We start from the raw sequence: 18,525 nt of genomic DNA, 5'->3' as shown, positions 1-18,525 counted from the left end.
AACTTAGCATTTAAAAAACCGTACAAATTCACTGAAAAAACCATAGGTTTCACACACGTTATAGTTAGGAATTAGCATTTAAAAAACCTTGCAAATTCACTGAAAAAACCATAGGTTTCACACATGTTATAGTTAGCGGAAATTTTACTGATAAAAAACCAATGAAATTCCCCCGTTATAGTTAGTGCAGGAAACTATAACTCACGCGACCGCAATCTTCTGCTGATGACATATGTGTCTTTATGAAAAAAAAATATTTGTAATATGTGTATAGCTAAAAATTTATGGAAGAAGACATGGGCAAATAAGTGTCTAAATACAGTATTAGCATCAGCAGAGGATTGCGGTCGCGTGAGTTATAGTTTCCTGCACTAACTATAACGGGGGAATTTCATTGGTTTTTTATCAGTAAAATTTCCGCTAACTATAACATGTGTGAAACCTATGGTTTTTTCAGTGAATATATATATATATATCTATACACATACACTCCGGGATCCCGCATGTGGGCGAGGATTATTCAGTCCTTATGACTATTGATGAGTATCCCCTGGAAGAGAACTTGATCTATCCCTAAACGACTTGCAGGGCAGGTACCCTACCTTCTTCCTTTTAGCAGCACGACTCCCAATTGCCCACAGCTAGACGAACCAGCTCCCTGAGAGACTCACACTGTGATGGACTTTGATGTGGCATATTTTTGCCATAAAACGATTATACATATTAATCAATGATAGAATGTACAAGTTTGAACGGATTTGGCCACCGTTTCAAACCTATGTTAAAAGAGACAGAACCTGACCTGCCACCGCCGTGCCGGATATCCTGCAACGTGCTCAACTGGGAGGTCTCTCATCTTCGGACAACACGTCTAACGAAGGGGCCAATGAACTCTGCTGATTTGTGCTTGATAACATGCCTATACAACTTGTTGATTTATTTTGTTTGTGATTTTGGCATTCATGTTTGGAGATTATATATTTGAGGTATTTTAATAATGCACCAATCCGGTCACCTCTGGAGGTTGTAACCACCCTGGATCCCACAAAAACCCCAAAATAAAGTGTATAAAAATAACAGTTTCAACCTGAAGATTCCATGCAGACATGGTTTGGTGATGATAATAGAAACAATAAGGGAAACCTTCCCATAGCACACATTTAAAAACCAATAATAAAAAAAAATTGTTCACTTACCTAACACTGTAACACTGAAAGTGACTATCCGGATAATATGGGTGATATGGCTCTTGAGCCAACACTGTTCCAAACCACCAGGCATCATCTATTATAGATCTGAACCGGTCACCTGAAAAAATTACATTCACCAACATGTTAAGAAAGTAAACATACAAAAAAAAAGAATGAAAAACACTTCACTTATTTGTAACATTACATCACTGTACCAAGCAGCGAACGTAGTTGAAAAAGGCAGAGAAATAAACCTAGCAGGACATATTGCAGCAAATCTGATGTCCATTTACACAATTAAAATCTTTAATTTAAACATTGCCTCCTAACCTATATTGGTATATCTACCACCTTCCCCTTGAACATAGCAACCATAATGGTGGTAAGGCTGTCAGCTATCAAATGGAATATTTACAGTCAAGAGCGGAGCTACGTGAAATTTCATGGTGAGTATTATACTTCAAACATTCTTACTGTACAATCATCACCGATTACAATAGAATTCAAACTTCAATAAGGATTAGTTACTTACCTGTAATCCTAGTTCTCATCCAGGGGTATACTCATCAAAGTCATAATCTATGAATAATCCCCGCCCATGTGCGGGATCCCAGAGCATATAGAAAATATATATATATACACATATATATATATACATATGTGATAAAATATAAATGCAGCCTAATAATGTTCAAAACATGGCAATGCTGTAAATTACATATTTTTGCATAGTAGTGCCCCCGTAACCCGTAAGGAAAAAAGGAAGCATCAGGCAAATTATAACACAACACTGCTTTATTGCCATAAAGCAACATATAATTGTAGGCATTCGCCAGTAGGCTGCAGTAGAGTATCAAGAAACCAAGAAAACTGACACCCTGCCTTTAAGGCATTAGAGTAGGGGGACCGTGCCTTTAAGGCCTGCCTGTGACCCCCTGCTCCCATGATGCACTACAGGTGGCAGTTGGGCCAGTTCTTTTTGGCGGTGACTCCGCACCTGAGTAGATCTGCCTTCCATACATCACTTATTTAAAGAGAAAAATTGCTCGTCCGGGGAGGTGGGTGGGTCGCTTATGACTTTGATGAGTATACCCCTGGATGAGAACTAGGATTACAGGTAAGTAACTAATCCTTCTCATCCAGGGGATACTCATCAATAGTCATAATCTATGAATAGAGTAGCAAGCCCATACCCAAAGTCTCGCGGACGAGCAAAAAACAGTTAAAAAATAAACAGCAAAACACATTTTGCATTTACAGTTATGCAAACAGGTTCCTCAGAGAAGCCTGCCCCACCTGGGCGTCGGCCTGCGCGTCTGAATCTAGGCAGTAATGGCGCGTAAAAGTATGAACTGAGCGCCATGTATCCGCTTTACAGATCTCAGACATGGGAACGTTGCGAAGGAGTGCTACAGTAGAAGCTTTCCCTCGAGTAGAGTGTGCTCTAGGTTTACCCTGTAGAACTTTGTGGGACAGTTGGTAAGCCAAAGCTATACAAGAGACAATCCATCTAGAGATAGACCTCTTGGTCGCAGCCAGCCCGGTATTAGTGGGTCCATAGTTAACAAAGAGCCTGTCTGACTTTCTAAGAGTAAGGGTCTTAGCCAGATAGAATCTCAAAACCCTCCGGAGGTCAAGAGAGTGTAGAGCTCTCTCCGGGGGAGTGGTCGGCTGAGGAAAGAAGGTGGGCAACGTGATCACCTGATTAATGTGGAAGTCCGAAACCACCTTGGGCAGGAAGCTCGGATGAGTACGGAGCACCACCCTATTAGCATGAAACACAGTGTAAGGTTCCTTGCAGCAGAGGGCCTGAATTTCACTAACCCTACGGGCCGAAGTGATGGCTACTAAGAAGGCAGCCTTCCAGGTCAAATGTTGCAAGGAGGCCTTATGAATCGGCTCAAAAGGAGCTCCCATCAGCTTAGAGAGAACGATGTTAAGTTCCCAGGAAGGGGAAGGAGACCTCACAGGTGGGTAAACTTTCTTAAGCCCTTCTAAGAAATCCTTTACCACTGGCATCTGAAAGAATGAGGTCTGGGTAGGAGACTTCCTGTAGGCTGTAATAGCAGCTAAGTGTACTCTGATGGAAGAGTACTTTAACCCAGACTTCGCCAAGTACAGTAAGTAGGGGAGAATAACCTGTTCTTGACCCCGGATCGGATCAAGGGTGTTATCTCTACACCAGAAGCAGAATCTTTTCCATTTAAAGCCATACGACTTCCTCGTGGAGGGCCTCTTTGCCTCCCGAAGAATGTTCATACAGTCCGGTGGAAGATCTAGATGTCCGTACTGGATGAATTCAGGAGCCATGCCGTCAAGCGGAGGGAGGGGAGATTGGGGTGGAACACTCTCCCCTTGTCCTTGGTCAGCAAGTTCGGCAGGCATGGCAACCTCCTCTGTGGTACCTCCGACAGTTGGAGTAGATCTGGGTACCACCACTGCCGGGGCCACTCCGGTGCTATTAGGATCATCCGAGTTCTGGCCCTGTAGAACTTCTGAATCACAGCCGGGATGAGAGGGAGAGGAGGAAAAGCGTAAAGCAATGTCCTCGACCAGCTGATCAAAAGCGCGTTCCCCTGGGACCCCCGTTGAAGGAACCTGGAGGCGAAGACGGGGCATTTCTTGTTGTCCACGTCTGCGAACAGATCGATGTCCGGTGTGCCCCACAAGCGGAAGATGTCTTGAGCGACGTCTTCGTTGAGCACCCAGTCGTGCGCTTCGAGGAAGTCTCTGCTGAGGCCGTCTGCCTGCACTTTCAGGGTCCCTGGCAGGTGAACCGCGACGATCGTCAGGTTTCTCGCCAGAAGCCATCTCCAGATTGATTGGGCCTCCAGAGACAGGACCCGTGATCTGGTCCCTCCTTGCTTGTTCAGATAGAACATAGTTGTGGTATTGTCCGTCTGAACCTGAACATAGTCGGTCTGCAGGGATGTGTACAGGGACTTGAGAGCGAGATGGACTGCTCGTAGCTCCAAGAAGTTGATGTGATAGCTCTGTTCGGTAGTGGACCAGAGACCTTGTACTTGAAGCTGGCCCATATGAGCCCCCCAGCCCTGCATGGAGGCGTCTGTGACCACTGTCTGTGTCGGAGGCGCCTGATGGAAAGGGACGCCGTGAAGCAGATGGGAGCGCTTCATCCACCACCGGATGGAATCTTTGGCGGCTTGATGAAGGGTAATGTGATCCTCCCAGCGGCCGGACCTCTGCGACCACTGATCCTCTAGGTCTTGCTGCAGAGGACGCATGTGCAGACGTGAGTTGGGCACGATGTAGATGCACGAGGCCATGGATCCCAGGAGAGATGACACTTGTCTGGCTGTGGGATATTCCGTGCTGAGAAGCGTGCGGCTTTTTTGCAGCATGGAGGATAACCTCTCCTCCGAAGGACACACGCTTGCGGAGTCTAGAGAGGCGCCCAGGTAGTGGATCCGCTGAGTTGGATTGAGGATCGACTTCCTGTAGTTGACCTGAAGGCCCAACGAGTGTAGAAGGTTTAGGCAGAACGAGAGATGACTCTGGAGACGAGCCGGAGTGGAACTTTTTAAGAGCCAGTCGTCTAGATGAGGATAGACGAATATCTTCCGTTTGCGGAGAAATGCAGTCACCACCCCCATGCACTTTGAGAATGTTCGTGGCGCGGACTTGAGGCCGAATGGCAGGACCTTGTATTGATAATGTTGGCGAAGGATGCGAAATCTGAGAAACTTCCGATGTTTCGCTGAGAAAGGAATGTGGAAGTATGCATCCTGTAAGCCTATGGCACACATCCAGTCCCCCTGGTGTAGATGTGGGAAAATCTGGTGCAGTGCTAGCATCCTGAATTTTTCTCTTCTGAGAAATCTGTTGAGTAGGCGGAGATCGAGGATGGGTCTGTAGTCTCCGATCGCTCCTCTTTTCTGAACAAGAAAATACCGGGAATACACTCCCTGATTTCTCTGCCTGTTTGGAACTTCCTCTATGGCGTTTTTGGAGAGGAGAGTGGCAACTTCGTCCTTTAACAGCTTGTTTTGGCTGGTAGGGAGTGGCTGTTTCCGTGGGGGTACCTGCGGAGGGGGTGATTTGAACCTCAGCAAGTAGCCCCGCTCTACAATACTCAGCACCCATCTGTCGTTTGTAATTGCATTCCACTCTGCCAGGTGAGCGGTGATACTTCCTCCTACCGGAGTGGCGAACGAGCGCGGAGGAAGTAAGTTTTCACTGCTTGGGAGGCTGCTTGTTAGAGGACTGCTGCTGTTTGGCATTTCCTCTTCCTCTGCCCCGGCCCCTTTGCTGAAACTGGGACCTCTGTTGGTTTTGAGAGGACCATTGGGGCGTTTGAACGCGCTGGTGAAAGGCACGTTTGTCGCCCTGGCGAAAGCGCTTGCGGAACTCTTTGCGTTTTTCCAGCCTTTACGGTGTCCAATTCCGTTTTCATCTTGCTCATTTGGTCGTCCGCATGAGCTCCAAATAGCGATGATCCATTAAACGGCAGGTTAAGAATTATTTTTTGTGCATCTGGCTTGAGGCCCGTTAATCTGAGCCAGGCCGAACGGCGGGAGCAGATGCCATGGGAGTAGCCATGCGCGGCTAGGTCTGATGCATCCGCCGCTGCGCTTATTACTTGGTTGGCCACCAGTCCGCCTTCATGGAGGATCTCCGTGAAGTCCTGCCTCTCCTCCCTAGGCAATTTCTCCACGAATCTGGCCAGGGAATCCCATAGGGAACGATCAAACCTCCCCAGCAGGGCTGAAGCGCTAGCGACCTTCATGTGCGAAGCCGAGGTGTTGCACATTCTCCTGCCGTAGGAGTCCATCAGCTTGCTGTCCTTCTCAGGGGGGACAGTAGCAGATACTGAGGCTGAGTGAGACTTCATGGCCGCCGCCACGATCACCGAATCCGCTGGCGGGTCCGCCCTCAAGAATAAAGGGTCCTCGGTCGGAGCCTTGTACTTCTTTGCTATTCTCGAGGGGACCGAGCCCGCTGTAGCCGGTGAAAGGAACGTGGCCATCGCTAGTTCTAACAATCCTGGCACCAACGGGAGCAGAGGTCTGGGAGCTGACCGATGGTGTAAAGTGTCAAAGATCACAGAAGTGGGTGCCTGAGGGACGTGCAGTGCGATGTTCAACTTCTGCGCCCCTCTACCCAGGACGTCCGAGAAAGTTATAATGTCATCCACCGGGGACACTCGCGATGGAGGCGTGGATGAAAAAGTAGGAGAGTAGTCCCGGACTGAAGATCTTGTGGATGAAGTCCCAGTGGACGACCTGGTGCGTCGCCTCTTGTGGGAGCGTTCGCTATGGTGAGCCCTTGATCCTGATCTGCGCTTGGACGGAGATCTTGGACGTTTTGGCGCGGTGCAACGGTCCCTGGAACGAGACCGGCGTGGTGAAATTGGCCTTGGATCCCTCGGAGGCGATTTACTCCTGCGCGGTGGGGAATACATGCGGGAGTAGTCCGATCCCGGACTCCGACATGCGCCAGCACCCACATCTCGTAACCAGCGCGGTGACAGTCCAAACCGCTCTGGAGCCTCGGGTGATCTTTCCGGAGATATTTGCACGATGTGCAGTCCCGGAGATGATGACTGTTCTCCTGGGGACCTCTCTGCGGGCGGTCCAGCTTTCGCCCTCGAATCCCTTGACGTCGACGACGTCTGCGTCACCATCGGCAAGTGTGAGGTATGCCGTTCTGGTCTCGACTGCGGTCTCGACGCCGATCGCGGAGACCTCGACGTCGATCTCCTCTTCTCTGGCACCTGACGTCGGCTAGATGACCTCGACGTCGGCCGTGTCTTCGAAGTCGACCTCTCTCGACGTCGTCTGGGCGACTTCGACGTCGACCTCTCCTGCCGTCGACCAAGCGACTTCGACGTCTACCTCTCTCGACATCGACTGGACGACTTCGACCTCTCTCGACGTCGACCGGGCGACTTCGCCGTCGACCTGTCTCGACGTCGACTGGGCGACTTCGACGTCGACCTCTCTCAACGTCGACCTGGTGATCTTGACGTCGATCTTCCTCTCGACGTCGACCTTCTATGTCGCCGAGTGGGGGTAACCATCGACGGCGACCGGCCCACTCGCGGCGGAATGTACGTCGCCGCATCTCTCGACGTCGACCCCCTCGAGGGTGGCGGAGAGTGTCTCGACGTCGACGGAAGCCTCGACGTCGACGGAGACAGTCCAGATGTCACCAGACTAGCAGCCTTCGAGCCCGAAGGGCCGCCTCTCGACGCCGACTAACTTTTGCGCGGCGGAGACTCTTGATGGTGGGATGAATCCCTCGACGCCGAAGTTCTCTGCCTTTTCGCCGGCATCCTCGACGTCGACGGCGAACCTCTTGGACTCCTGGTCTTCTTGGAGCCCGGGGAGCTGGTATGTCGCCGTTTCTGTACTTGCGTAGCTGAAGAAGGTGGTCTTGATGAGGAATGCTCGCCTTCACGACGGCTTCGTTCCTTCTCCAGTCTTGCATGCAGTTTAATGCGCTCTCTGTCTCTCAGAGTGCGCTTTGAGAACTTCTGGCAGTGGGGACACTGGTCAGGATCGTGTTTAGATGTTAAACACACAATACACACCGAGTGTGGATCCGCCAGTGCCATTTTATTACCACAAGAAGGGCATTTCCTAAATAAAGGAGACATTCTGACTGGAAAAAATTGGAAAATTCAGTGGAAACCAGCAGAATCAGCCCTAAAAAGCCAGAAAACGTTGAAAAAAGCTTGAAAAAGCTGTAATTCAAAATTTCAGTCAAAAAACTGAAGAGCTCAAGCTCCAGGATCCTCACAGAAGGAGCCGGAAAAAAGAACTGGCCCAACTGCCACCTGTAGTGCATCATGGGAGCAGGGGGTCACAAGCAGGCCTTAAAGGCACGGTCCCCCTACTCTAATGCCTTAAAGGCAGGGTGTCAGTTTTCTTGGTTTCTTGATACTCTACTGCAGCCTACTGGCGAATGCCTACAATTACATGTTGCTTTATGGCAATAAAGCAGTGCTGTGTTATAATTTGCCTGATGCTTCCTTTTTTCCTTACGGGTTACGGGGGCACTACTATGCAAAAATATGTAATTTACAGCATTGCCATGTTTTGAACATTATTAGGCTGCATTTATATGTTATCACATATGTATATATATATGTGTATATATATGTATTTTCTATATGCTCCGGGATCCCGCACATGGGCGGGGATTATTCATAGATTATGACTTTGATGAGTATCCCCTGGATGAGAAGCTTTATTACCCATTAGGCTTCATGAAAAAAACTACAAGTCACATGAACTAAAAGAAGCAAGCATAAATCTATTAGGTTCACATCCTGCCTTGTTCGACATTTTGCCCTCTTTCATTGCAGCTCATCAGCCTGAGAGGAGTACCTGGACATTATTTCTACTTTTCTTTATCTTGGGTTACTACATTATACTAGGTTTAGCTTAGTCAAGCAGCAAAAAGTGTTCGTATACACAATCCCCACATTGTGCAGCAGTGTATAGTACTTTTGCTCTGCATTAATCTTAATTTAATTTTCTCTCTTGTCAAGAATACATTCAAACAAAGGCTGTACTCCATCGTTATGCCGCTTAACAGCTTTCAGATCTTGTCTTTCAGGTTTGTGTTTTGGTACGGTGGACACAATGAAACAGAAGGCTTGTTTTGCCTCGTCCTTTCCCTTCTGCTCCAGAGATGCCACTTTAGGACCACGTCATGCACTGCAGGGAGTCTGATGTATGACCACTGAGCTCCATTACTGCATCTGGTCAGATTCCACAATTCCACATCTGCAGGGAGAGAACAGATTGCTGCATTTCACCCTCATGCCTACAGAGTTTGTAATAGTACAGCACTATTGGCCTCTTTAGAGGAAGATAAACCTAACATCCTCATTTTTGTATCAGCATTCCTTTGCCCTTCTGGTTTTTCTCCTGCATAGAAATCCTCCTCAAATACCATTAGGAGAAGAACTGGACTGATGCTGTCTCACAGAACAAAAGTGACAATTCTGAAAATAGGATTTCCTTCTGGCTACATTTTGAATGGCTTCAAGAGGGAAGATTAATCTCAGACAGGAATGGCTGGAGGAATAACTGACTTCAAATATGTTGGATTAGGGGCTTTGTGAGGTTAAAGCAAATAAAGTACTGGTGACAGTTCAGCATGCTGCCTCTCTAGTCATGACACACTTAGTCAATAAATTAAAAGGCTTGACTGCCCAACATGCTATCACCCCACTGAAGGAGGTAGGAGGACTACAGAAAGTTCCAGCAAAACTTTAAGGCCTTTTCCTGTACATGCCCAGGCCTAGGCAAAATCTTACTACACTCTGCTGCATTCAAGAAGCACAAGAGTGTGTCTATGGCCAACACAGAAAACAGCCATAACACTTTACAGACATGACAAAGCTCCTGTGTTGAAGGGAACACCCCTAACGTTTGTACTTGAAAAGGATAACCACTGAGGTACAGAAGGCTGTCAAGCTGATATTGATGCACCGAATGGGTGGAAAGACAAAGGAATTTAGCTTCAGAGAAAGTCGCAACTTCATTTTTCTTCGAAAAGACCAAAAACTTGGTGGCTTGGCATTCTCTACAAAGAGTTCTGTAGTTGACTTACTTCCATTCTGGCATACCTTAGAACAATAATTATATTAGACATTCACAATATGTTCACAGCCTTGGATATAGCCATGTTGCCCATGAAGAACATTTTTAACCAAAACCTTATTGGTAATATACGCTGAGGTAAAGGACACACCCCACACCTGTTTTCAGCAACAAGGCCCCACAAAGACCCCAGAAATGACTCCATATTAGGAGGACAAGGTATTCACACGGGGTGAACTACATGGATCCAAGACCTACATCACAGAAAATATAGGTCAGCTTGACCCCTTCTTTTGCTGTTCCTCTGAAAAAGTGAAAAACACGGAAGGCACCTGTGAGAAGTTGGCCTGATGTATGATGTCACTAGTTCTAGTGTACACCTTATATCAGTCCAAATACCCTTATGGTGATTGGTTGTAAAGTCAACCTTATAGACCAGCTATCCTAGTGGTAGCATGGACAAGAGCAGTCTTAGGCTAAACTCTGAATGGCATGTGAAGCCAGCTGTGATACCATATATAATCCCTTGAATACCAAATGAAAGGACACCACAACAGATATATATATAAAATAAAGTGTATTTATTCTAGTCAAACCCTCAGCACTCTTTATGAGATTAGAGGTAAGTACAACACAGTCTTATTTAAGCATACATTAAGTCACACAGGTAAGTAATACAGTTAGGCCCTAGGGGCCACGCAAACCATATACTAAGTAAGTGGTATAAGGACCACTGTCACGGAAATAGAATAGGCCTAGGCCTAGGGAATCGCTGGGGCTACACTACACTAGCGTTAGTTAGGAAGTGGGAGGCCCACGGGATTCGTGTGCAGAGTGGAAACACTCACGCGTAATGCGTAAAAGTCAATAGCAATAGTACAGTTTAGAAAACGGTAGATTTAGGACACTTCCGGAGTAGCTAGGAAGTTGAGACTTGAAAACTAGACACTAGGATAGTCACTATCCTGATGAGCACCGGAGTACCCAAGCTACCTAGCCCACAGGCTGCGGGTGCATAGGGGTGAAGATGCGTCGTTTTCGTCCTCGACTCCTATGGATGCCTGAAGAAAGATGCTGACAGGCAGTCAGTGAAGAGTATCCGGTGGATCCCAAGGCTGGGATCAAGAAGAGAGGAAACCTGCAAGCAGAAGGGACAGAGTCAAGGTCACTAGCCAGTGACCACGTGGAACTAGGAAGGAACCAGGCGATGTCGTGAAGATTGCAGGTGAAGGTGAAGCTTGTCGCTGCAGCCAGGAGGACCAGGAAGCGTCGAGGACGACCAGGACCAGGAGGCGAGCTGTCCCACGAAGGCTCTTGCTGTCGGCGGCGTCAAAGTTGGACTAGGACTCACCAAGCCTTGGCAAGCGGAACCCACGAAGAACGGAGGACTTGCTTCTGGTGCAGACCAGGAAGGTCTGGGGTGCTTCTTCTTTGCAGAGAAGCGGGAGCCAGTCTGGAGGAGCCAAACCAGCGCAGAAGATTTCAGGGTGCGTCGTCACAAAGGCCACTAGCCAGCGGGCAAGCAACCAGACAGACGCGGCAAGCAGGAAAATGCAGAAGGGCCCCACGCAGGACTCGTGGAGTGTGGGGGGCTGATCTTCGGTGCAGATGGTGCTTGGGGTTGGGGCTTCTCAATCCCCGGTGCACAGCTTCGAGGGTGCCTCAGAAGCTGTGCTTTAAGTTACTAGCCACTTTTTCCAGGTAGCCGGTCCCACGTCGCTCGTCGCCTCCACGGATCTCAGCTTTGCTGTGGATGTGGATCAGGGTCGGAGAAGTCTGGAAGTCAAGGCTCTGGTCGGGCTCTGCAGTCGGTTCCTCGTAGAACGTGGGCAAAGCAAAGGGTAGTCTCTTGATGGTGCCTGTTTGCACAGGGTAGCCACTCCTTGGCTACAAGGGAGATTCTTCAGTCTTCTTCTTTCGTCGAATGTCGAAGGTCCAGAGTTTCTGTTCAAGTTTGCAGGTTCAGGATAATCTAATCTCTTGAGGCCCAACTCCCACTCTTATACTAATCTGGGGGGCTGGGATACCTGCTAGGTCACGCCTTATGGGTGGGACCTGGGAGGGGGTGGTTACACCCACTTCCCTTTGTCCAGTTTCGCGCCAGAGCTGGGGCTGGAGTGCCCCAGCGCCGGTTTGAACTGGACTATGCAAGGAACACCTTGTGTGCCCCAGGCATGTCTCATTCCTTTCAGCCCACCCTGCCCCAATACACTAAAGGCTGTCTGGGGAGGTGCTAGCACCTCCCCAAGCAGGAAACCTATTGTCCAGGCCTCCCTGGCTGGGATCACTCCCAGCTGCAGGAGGTCAGACTTGTGTCGTGGCAGCAGCATCCATTTTGTGATGCTGAGGCTTTGGTCAGAGGCTAACAGTTGAAGTATGATTTTAAACATGTCTTTCCCTCTAGAAGGGGGGAATAATATTCTCATGTCCAGAAATGGCATGGGGGTATTATTCCACAGTGTTAGACACCTTACACGACATGTTTCGATAAAGCCAAACCATAGTTACCATAACCGTCTAAGATTATAAGGCACTTTAAGAGTATATGGTAGGCTATATCATAGAACAGCTATAAGGACTTGGTTCCGAAAGCTGCAGACAGGCTCAGCTCATGCTAGAGCACCATCTCACATGTTACCAAGCACTCTGCCTCCAGGATTGTTAAGGCCTGCCATAGGAGTGACTGATAGGTACACATGTGTCTATATGTAAGTTAGGTATAGGAATACTACACCTAAGCAAGGGGTGATTACACGACCTTGCCCCAGCTGAGTGATCAGCCAGTTGTGTCAGAATGGAAGGCCAGGCCAGGGGTGGCATAATACATGCTGCAGCCCCTGGTAGGCCTGGGGTACACCTATGCCCTGGGTACCTAGGGTACACTGTACAGGGGCCAATAAGGTGATCCTATCCAAATGGGTTATGCACCTAAAGTACATAGTATTAATTTAGAGAGAGAACAGCAGGGCTGTGGGTCTGATTAGCAGGCCCACAGCCACATCTAAGTCGAAAACCAGTAAAGCAAAAGCAAAAAGTGGGGGTGAACATAGAAAGCAGACCCTACTCTCCTACACAACCCCCCCCAAAACTTAGGGACATTAAACTAACCTTGACCAGTTGAGTCTTCATGTTCTAAGTGGAAATATCTGGAGAGTCCATCTGCATTGGCATGGTCAGTCCCAGGTCTATGTTCCACTGTGAAGTCCATCCCCTGTAGGGAAATGGACCACCTAAGAAGTTTGGGATTTTCACCCTTCATCTGATTTAGCCACAAGAGGGGCTTATGGTCTGTCAGAATCTTGAAGTGAGTGCCAAACAAGTATGGCCTCAGCTTCTTCAGGGCCCAAACCACAGCAAAGGCCTCCCTCTCAATAGCTGACCAACGTTTCTCTCTAGGGGTCAGCCTTCTACTTATAAAAGCAATGGGCTGTTCTTGACCATCTACATTCAGTTGTGAAAGAACAGCTCCCACACCTAACTCAGAAGCATCTGTCTGGACAATGAACTCTTTGGAGTAGTCTGGACTTTTCAGAATAGGTGCACTGCACATGGCCTGCTTCAGGTCATCAAATGCTTTTTGACAGCTTACTGTCCACTGAACTTTCTTTGGCATCTTCTTGGAGGTCAAGTCATTAAGTGGTGTCACTATGGACCCATAGTTCTTAACAAACTTTCTGTAGTACCCAGTCAGGCCCAAGAAAGCTCTGACCTGAGTCTGGGTAGTTGGAGGAGCCCAGTCCTTTATGGTCTGGATCTTGCTCTCCAGTGGTTGAACCTGACCCCCACCAACTAGGTGGCCCAGGTATACAACCTTGCTCTGCCCTATCTGGCACTTAGTGGCCTTGATAGTGAGGCCTGCCTTTTGCAGGGCCTCTAAAACATTCCTCAGGTGGACCAGGTGATCCTCCCAGGTGGAGCTAAAGACAGCAATATCATCAAGATAAGCTGCACAATAATCATCCAACCCAGTAAGGACTTGATTCACCAACCTTTGGAAAGTGGCAGGTGCATTCTTCAAACCAAAGGGCATTACCACAAATTGATAATGTCCTCCTGGGGTCGAGAAAGCAGTTTTGGCCTTTGCACTCTCAGCTAGTCTGATTTGCCAGTAGCCTGCTGTCAGGTCAAATGTGCTCAAAAACTTAGCAGCTGCCAGTCTGTCAATGAGCTCATCTGCCCTAGGTATTGGGTGGGCATCTGTCCTAGTGACAGCATTGAGACCTCTGTAATCCACGCAAAACCTCATCTCTCTCTTACCATCTTGGGTGTGAGGTTTTGGCACAAGAACTACAGGACTAGCCCAAGGGCTCTCTGAAGGTTCAATGACTCCCAGCTCCAACATCTTTTGTACCTCAACTTTTATGCAGTCCCTGACATGGTCAGGTTGCCTGTAGATTTTACTCTTCACAGGCAGACTGTCACCAGTGTCCACCTCATGGGTGCACCAGTTTGTCTGACTTGGGGTCAAAGAGAACATATGTCTGTAGGATTGCAGAACCTGTCTGCAGTCCTGTTGCTGATGGACAGTGAGGCTGTCAGAAAAGACCACACCATCAACTGAGCCATCATCAGGGTTCTGAGTCAACAGGTCTGGGAGAGGGTCACTCTCTTCCTCCTGCCCCTCATCTGTAGCCATGAGTAGCCCCATGTCAGCCCTGTCAACATATGCCTTCAATCTGTTGACATGAAGCACCCTGTGGGGGCTTCTGGGAGTCCCAAGGTCCACCAAGTAGGTGACTTCTCCCTTTTTCTCAATAATAGTGTGGGGTCCAGACCATTTGTCTTGGAGTGCTGCTGGGGCCACTGGCTCCAACACCCACACTTTCTGTCCTGGCTGGTAAACAGTCAGTACAGCCTTTTGGTCATGCCAAGCTTTTTGGAGTTCTTGGCTTGCCTCAAGGTTTTTAGAAGCCTTCTTCATATACTCTGCCATCCTGGAGCGGAGACCAAGTACATAATCCACTATGTCTAGTTTGGGTTGTCTGAGAGGTCTCTCCCATCCTTCCTTCACCAAACACAGGGGTCCTCTTACAGGATGCCCAAAAAAAGCTCAAAAGGGCTGTAGCCAACCCCCTTTTGTGGGACCTCTCTGTAAGCAAACAGAAGGCAGGGTAAAAGGATGTCCCATCTTCGCCTAAGCTTGTCTGGTAATCCTTTTATCATTCCCTTTAGGGTCTTGTTGAATCTCTCAACAAGCCCATTGCACTGTGGGTGATAGGGTGTGGTGAACTTGTAGTTAACACCACACTCCTTCCACATTGCAGTCAAGTATCCTGACAAAGTTGGCACCTCTGTCAGAAATGACCTCCTTTGGAAAGCCCACTCTGGAGAATACTCCAAGCAGGGCCCTTGCCACAACAGGGGCTGTTGTGGTCCTCAGGGGAATTGCTTCTGGGTACCTGGTGGCATGGTCCACTATCACCAGTATGAATCTGTGCCCAGATGCTGTTTGTGGGTCCATTGGTCCTACAATATCTATGCCCACTCTCTCAAAGGGGACCCCCACCACAGGTAGTGGTATGAGGGGGGCCTTTGTGGTGCCACCTGATTTGCCACTGGCTTGGCAGGTGACACAGGAGCGACAAAACTCCTTAGTATCTTCTGACATATGGGGCCAGTGAAAGTGAGGGACAAGCCTGTCCCAAGTCTTGTTCTGGCCTAGGTGTCCTGCAAGGGGAATATCATGGGCCAAGGTAAGAAGGAAGCCTCTGAACTTCAGTGGTATGACCAACCTCCTGGATGCACCAGGCTTGGGGTCTCTAGCCTCTGAATACAGTAGCCCTTCATCCCAATACACTCTATGGGTACCTTGAGCATTCCCTGCAGCCTCAGCAGCAGCCAGCTGTCTGAGGGGTTCAAGAGAGGGGCAGTCTAATTGAGCCTGCCTCAGATCTGCCCTTGAAGGTCCCCCTGTCCCAAGAAACTCAACCTGATCAGGTTCAAGTTCTTCTAGGACAGTTCCTTCAGGGCTCTCAGAATCATCCTCCTGGGAGGGCTGATCCACCACCTGAGGCAGGGGGGAAGGCACAGCCTTAACCCTACTGCTCTTTCTCTTGGGTTGTGACTGGTCCATAGTTTCAGGATCCAGCACTTGTTCAGTGGTGCACTTTTTGGCCTGTGACCTGGTCACAGCAAGGACATGTGCATCTATCCCCAGCATTTCTGCATGGGTCCTATACTCCACTTCAGACCAAACTGAAGTTTCAAGATCATTGCCCAGTAAACACTCTACAGGAAGGTCTGAACTAACAACAACTTTCTTGAGGCCAGTTACCCCTCCCCAGGAGAAGTTAACAATAGCCACACTATGGGAGGTAGTGGCATTGCTAGCGTTGGTCACTAGGTAATTCTCACCTAGTATGATCTGTCCAGGGTCCACAAAAGCAGGTGTCACCATTGTGACACTAGCTCCAGTGTCCCTGTAGGCCTGAGCCATTCTTTGGTTGATAAAAGGAGTCTGTCTGTACTTGCCCAGGTTACTGGGGCCTACAGTAGAGGACAAAGCTAAGTCCCCATCACAGATCAGAACAGCCTGAGTAGGTACTCTGACTAGGCCAGAATCCTCCTCAGTTCCCAGGGTTAACCCTACTACACCCTTTTGCTGGGAACCACCACTTACAGCTGAACTAGGGGGTACAGTTGCCTTAGGGGCAATGGTGGCTGGGGGCTTATCCTTTTTGGTGCACTCACTAAACCAATGTGAGTTGGACTTACAATAGTTGCACCATGGTTTCTTTTGGCCATCTTTCTTTTTATCCTTTTTGGGACCACCCTCCCCCTGAGCCTTTTGGGGGCCTGGTGAAGACTTCTGGTCTTTTTGTTTCTGATCATTACCCTTCTGGTCTGCCTTTTTCTGATCACCGCCCTGGTTCTGGTTTTTCTGCTTAACTCTAGTCCTGACCCATCTATCTGCCTTCTTTCCCAATTCTTGGGGAGAAGTCAGATCAGAATCAATCAGGTGTTGATGCAATAGCTGGTTTTGACAGTTGTTAAGTATTTGCTCTCTCATGATCAAATTATACAATCCTGTATAGTCCTTAACCTTACTTCCCATTAGCCAGCCTTCCAGAGCCTTAGTGGCACAATCTACAAAGTCAGTCTAGTCCTGAGTCTGTCTCTTCTGGGTATCCCTGAACAACAACCTGTATTGTTCAGTGGTTAGGCCAAACCCATCAATCAGAGCACTCTTCAGGACAGTGTAATTATCTGCATCCTCATCACTAACTGTGAGGAGCTTGTCTCTGCCTTTCTCAGAGAAGGAGAGCCACAAGATAGCTGCCCACTGACTTTGGGGTACCTGCTGTACTTTGCAAGCTCTCTCCAAAGCAGTTATCCATTTGTGGATGTCATCCCCACACTTGTAGGGAGGGACAATCTTGCTCAGGTTTCTATTATCATAGTGCCTGTCTCTATCCTTAGGGATATTGCTGCCACCAGTGGGTTCTGACCCACTTAACTTTTGTTCTCTAGCCAGAGCAAGCTTCTCCTTGGCAAGGGCAAGTTCTTCCCTCTGAATCCTCAGATTAGCTTCCCTCATTCTGGCTTCATGCTCCTTTCTCTCAGGGGAAGTCATTCCCCTGTGGGAGGAAGCATTAGAGATGTTAGAGACATGGGAGTGGATGGATTCCCTTGAAGGGGATCTGTCCCTCCTGCTTCTCTGTGTAAGCCTACTTGGGGGTCTGTATGGGGGGACCCCATGCAAACTCCCATGTAAGCTTAGGTTAGCCTGGCTAAGTCTTCCTACTTGGCCCTGGCTGTCTACCTCTTCATCTGAAGTCCCATCTGACTCCTCTGTGGTGGGTAGACCCTCCTCTGTACCTAGGGTACCTGCCTGAGATGCCCTAAGAGTATCATACTCCTCTAGGAGTTGTCTTAACTGAAGGAGGGTAGGGTTTGCACCCTGTTTTATTCCTCTGGAGGTACACAAGTGTCTCATCTCCTGGAATGTTAAGGTATCATATCTAGAGGGGGTCTTTTGCAGACCTGACCCTCCTGAGGGAGCATCTACTTGATCTCCTCTCAGAGACATGATCTAGTGAGGGTGTGGTGTGTGCACCTACCTACACTAGTTGTTTCTACTAAACCTCTCTAGTAGTTGTAGTCAGGGTGTGTTACTCCCTTCAACCTACAACTACTAAGTCCAGTAGGACTTAAGTATTATAATCTATGTTATATGTACCTAGACAATATCTGTGTGATCTTTCAATTTAGTATCTCAAGATTACAATGGTATTACAACAGCAAGCTCAGATCCCAACCGCTGCTCACCAATGTGAGAAGTTGGCCTGATGTATGATGTCACTAGTTCTAGTGTACACCTTATATCAGTCCAAATACCCTTATGGTGATTGGTTGTAAAGTCAACCTTATAGACCAGCTATCCTAGTGGTAGCATGGACAAGAGCAGTCTTAGGCTAAACTCTGAATGGCATGTGAAGCCAGCTGTGATACCATATATAATCCCTTGAATACCAAATGAAAGGACACCACAACAGATATATATATATGAAATAAAGTGTATTTATTCTAGTCAAACCCTCAGCACTCTTTATGAGATTAGAGGTAAGTACAACACAGTCTTATTTAAGCATACATTAAGTCACACAGGTAAGTAATACAGTTAGGCCCTAGGGGCCACGCAAACCATATACTAAGTAAGTGGTATAAGGACCACTGTCACGGAAATAGAATAGGCCTAGGCCTAGGGAATCGCTGGGGCTACACTACACTAGCGTTAGTTAGGAAGTGGGAGGCCCACG

The 18,525-nt window shown here is 48.3% G+C and overlaps 1 protein-coding gene across 3 annotated transcripts in view; it reads right to left on the bottom strand.

Moving 5' to 3' along the window:
- BRWD1 (bromodomain and WD repeat domain containing 1) overlaps nt 1-18,525 on the bottom strand; it is a 2,304,433-nt gene that overhangs the window by 741,933 nt on the left and 1,543,975 nt on the right. For all 3 annotated transcript variants that reach the window (XM_085621250.1, XM_085621251.1, XM_085621252.1), the window contains exon 28: nt 1,197-1,308. In XM_085621250.1, the coding sequence (XP_085477376.1) occupies nt 1,197-1,308 (112 nt within the window). The remainder of the gene's footprint in view (nt 1-1,196; nt 1,309-18,525) is intronic.

The sequence above is a fragment of the Triturus cristatus genome, chromosome 8 (assembly GCF_964204655.1).
Source record: "Triturus cristatus chromosome 8, aTriCri1.1, whole genome shotgun sequence".
In the NCBI taxonomy this organism is placed as follows: Eukaryota; Metazoa; Chordata; class Amphibia; order Caudata; family Salamandridae; genus Triturus; species Triturus cristatus.
This window is presented reverse-complemented; position numbering and strand designations above follow the sequence as displayed.